The sequence below is a fragment of the Sinocyclocheilus grahami genome, unplaced genomic scaffold, assembly GCF_001515645.1.
Source record: "Sinocyclocheilus grahami isolate Dianchi unplaced genomic scaffold, SAMN03320097.WGS_v1.1 scaffold1712.1, whole genome shotgun sequence".
NCBI lineage: Eukaryota > Metazoa > Chordata > Actinopteri > Cypriniformes > Cyprinidae > Sinocyclocheilus > Sinocyclocheilus grahami.
Window position 1 is genome coordinate 39570 of NW_015506891.1, and position 3926 is coordinate 43495.

At 40.2% G+C, this 3926-nt stretch overlaps 1 protein-coding gene across 1 annotated transcript; it reads left to right on the plus strand.

Annotated features, from left to right (window-relative positions):
- The first annotated feature begins 362 nt into the window (after positions 1-362).
- cox19 (cytochrome c oxidase assembly factor COX19) lies at positions 363-1096 on the plus strand. Its single transcript, XM_016258597.1, has 3 exons — positions 363-586; positions 670-781; positions 878-1096. The coding sequence occupies exons 1-3, from the start codon at positions 505-507 to the stop codon at positions 963-965; spliced, it is 282 nt and encodes a 93-aa protein (XP_016114083.1). The 5' UTR covers positions 363-504; the 3' UTR covers positions 966-1096.
- The last annotated feature ends 2830 nt before the right edge of the window (positions 1097-3926 follow it).

A 3926-nucleotide genomic window follows, 5' to 3' on the forward strand; every position in this document is an offset into this window, starting at 1 on the left:
ATACGGCGGAAGTAAACAGTCCGGTTAAATCAAGTAAAGGTAGAGAGAAAACCAAGGTGGAAATTCAAGACTGCAAATTGGGAACTTTTTACAAAATTGTGTCATAATAAAATGGTAGAATATAATGGAATTAACGAAGATATTGAGGAAATAAGTAAGAAAGTTAGTGGAAGTGTATATATATATATATATATATATATATATATGTATGTATATAAAAAACATAATTTAATAAAAAAATGTTATATATATATATTTTTTTTTATAATATCCTTCTCTCTACCAAATCTGTTCACTCCACACTCCAGATCAGTAGGTGGCGGTAATGCACCTTTAAGTTGGTTTGCCAAAACCGCCAATAAACATCAGAAGAAGAAGAAGAAGAACAGTCCGGTTGTTGCTTAATTCACAGCTTTACGTGACGGCCTGTTCAAAACCCAATAGTGTATGAACAGTGTAATGAACACTACTAAATGTAGTAGTGAAACCTTACATTAGAAAACGATGTCAACAGCAATGAACTTCGGAACCAAGACCTTCCGACAGCGTCCACCGGACAAAGGAGCGTTTCCCTTGGATCATTTCGGTAAGAGTGATTGTGCGCATGCAACAAACAGTCACAACCAATAACTTTGAATTAACAAACAAAATCATATTTTGTGTACACAGGTGAATGTAAATCATTTAAAGAGACATATATGCGATGCCTTAGAGACAACCATTTCGACAGTTCGCGTTGTCGGGTAGAGACAAAGGAGTATCTGGAGTGCAGGATGGACAGGTTAGTTTTTTTTTTTTTAAAGAACTGATTTGACCTGAAGTTGTGAAATTACAAATACATCAGGAACTACTTATTAACGTTTTATTTATTTCTCAGACAGTTAATGGCAAAGGAACCCTTTGAAAAACTTGGCTTTAAGGACTTGATGGAGGAATCAGACGAAGAAAATAAAGCCAAACTCTGACAAAGTATAATTCGGGCTGATGTTCACATTTAGTTAAACAAACAATGTGTTTAAGGGGACACAGGCAGTGTTCGAATTGTGTCAAAGCTATTGGGTTGCCCCCATGCCCCCTTTAAAAAATAAAACCTTCTATAAATATGATTCATATATTTGTCTTGTCCTCATTATCGTTGAGAAAACCTAATTATAAGATAAAAGCCAGTGTTTCCCCTAGGTTTACGGCTTTGGGGGGGGTAGATTCAATCACAAACAATAAGACAATCACTATATAAGCAATAGTCTTTCCCTTTGTTGTGTTTTTGTAGTGCTGTCATGCAAGATATGTCTACAAATGTTTTAACCAAACTTTAGCACTTCAGTATTTTGTATGCATGTCCTGCTGTGTCATATTTTCTAATCTTAAAGGTGTAATAGGTGATTGTCTTCAGAATTTTTTTTTTGTTATGCTGGTTGAAAGTCTCATCACATCCCGATAGCAATCATTAAGTTAAGTGGTCTAAATGTATTTATATATTCTGTGGAAGGCGTAGGACCAAGAAATGTTCGTCCAATCAAAGCGCTCGATCCGAGCGTTTTAATTGGCTTTCCTACCTGCCTGTCAAGTTATGTATTTGCATACCTTTGCGCAGACAGGATACGTCATCAGCGTGTTCACGCACGCTGTGCAGACAGAGCGAGAATGGCAGACAAACATCAACAAACCGATCTTCCTTCCTGGTATTGTAGTACTTTTAAAGTTTTCTCACCAGTAAATGACATGATGTTCCCAATTCCAGTCCTCACGCCCCCCAACCAGCTCGTTAGAAGTGAGCTACGTGCATGAACTGTGTTCCGATTGATATGATACACAGTGTTCATTGCTCCCTACTCAGGGGAAATCCGTTGAAGTTTACTTCACTTCGGAACATTCATTCAGACATTCCCTGATTTGTGCGTCTTCACACACAGACGAAACTTGCTAGAGAAGTTTGAAGGACTGGAATTGGGAACCGCTGATGTAGCCTATTGTAGTAACGTTGTCTCTGGTATTCTGGTCTATGAGTGTATATGCGTTCAGGAGGCGTGGCTTTGGACAGCGATTGCAGGGAGGGTGGGACGTTCGCTTTCAGTGCTATCAGGCTAAAGTTAGCATTTTCCAAGATCTCCTACTGCACATTTAAGATTGCAAACCTGTCTTTATATTTTTCATAAGTGTTTCCATTTTATCTTGTTTTAGGACTATTCTGGAGAAAATGAGCCTGCTGTGGAAAGACTTGGAAAAATATAAAGTAAGCAAGTTAATAGACACATTTTTTGCTGAAATTCATTGTGCTGTTGTTGTTATCAGGCATGGTTTATTTGCTCTGCCTTAGGATTGCAAGTGTCCTGGGACAGGTGAGGGAGTGAGTGGTGAGCTGGTGGAGCTACTCGGGAAGGACATCAAATTCCAGAGAGAGAGACAGAGGAGAGAAGTGCACAGGAGAGAATGGAGAGACTGTTTTCTCTTCTTGAAAGAATGGGAAACCCCTCTGGGGTCGAGGGTGTTTTGGGGCCTGGAAAAGTTTTGACATGCCCTGACATTTGTGCTTTTTTCAGTTGCTTACAAACATTTGAATGTCTAAAGTTTAATAACACTGTAATCAGCACAAACTGGGCTACAATAATATGTGAGCTGCCATATAACCATCACATAAAATAACTCATGGTAGTAGTGTGTGCATCACATGGTCTTAGCTGTGGTCCAGGTTCTTGTGCAGGCAGGAATCCCCATTTCTATGACCAAGTGGGCTGCTTTGCCACTCTTTGCAACAGGTTCTTTTACACTGTTATTCTCACATCTGAAATAAAAAAGCAAGCATGCTGTTTACACAAACTACATTATTACCATTGTGATGTTCACTGATACTAGTACTAATTTATCGAAACAAAGAACACAATTACCACATAGCAAACATAGTTTACCATACAGCAAATAAATCAAATGAAAGTAACATCTGTAAAATAGTGAATGCACACTTGAATGTGCTGATTCTGAATGGAGCTGAGAACTGAACGAGCGTTCCCTTACTGTGAGAGATGCAAGAGTGGTGTATTCGGTCCTAAAATAATTGTATAAACAATTGTAAGCATTTTTTCCCACAGTACCTTAGTGTTTGAGTGCATATTTCCACTGTGTTGTCTACCAACAGGTTTGCAGGGCTGACACAATCGACAGCTGTCATGTCACTGAGATGTTTTCAGAAAGGGAAGAATAAATTAAATTAACTTGCATACTTAAATCAAACCATAAAATATTTCTATGTGTAAAACAGTTTTATGGTCCATTCCGTTTTTGTCTTAGGCATCATAGTTTTACAATTCTCTTACTTGCCTGTTACAAATAGTCGTGGTCAACGGGTACCTCCTCCAGGGCAGAAACCTCTGCAGACAGCTGGTCATGCCAGGGAGCACCACAGACTGTCTCCAAAACATGCTCCCCCCTCCCCCTCTGCTTCATTCTCCAGTGCCATGATGTCACCAAGGCAGATGTAGGACGGCACAGGCTGTTATGATCTGAGATGGTAAAAAAGGGGCCAAAAGTACATCTTCAGACAAATTAAATCTGTTTATTCTTTTACAGTATTTTAAAAATGTCTTTGCAATTCACTTACATGAGGTACAAAGGTGTGGTGCACCTCCAGCGCTTGCAGGAAGATAGCCCTGATTCTGGCTTTCATCATCCCAAAAGCACGCTCTATAATGGAGTGTGCCCTGGAATGATGGATGTTCCCACACCTTGTACTGGCCTCTTGTAGGGAGTGATGAGGGGGAGTGGGTGTCGGAGGCATGTGTAACCTCCGTTTGCCAGGATTAAGTGCCCTGGAGGAGGGTACACTGACCTCCTGTACAGTGGGCTGTGGTGGAGCACTCGTGCACTGACCCAGGCCTAGTGTTCGAACTATACCGTGGACTTTGGGGGAGCCCACTTGTTTTTGTTGGGGG

Coding starts and splice junctions, on each gene's coding strand:
- cox19 (XM_016258597.1), top strand. CDS start 505: ATGTCAACAGCAATGAACTTCGGAACCAAGACCTTCCGACAGCGTCCA. Junction 587..669: donor GTTTCCCTTGGATCATTTCG/GTAAGAGTGATT, acceptor TTGTGTACACAG/GTGAATGTAAATCATTTAAA. Junction 782..877: donor CTGGAGTGCAGGATGGACAG/GTTAGTTTTTTT, acceptor TTTATTTCTCAG/ACAGTTAATGGCAAAGGAAC.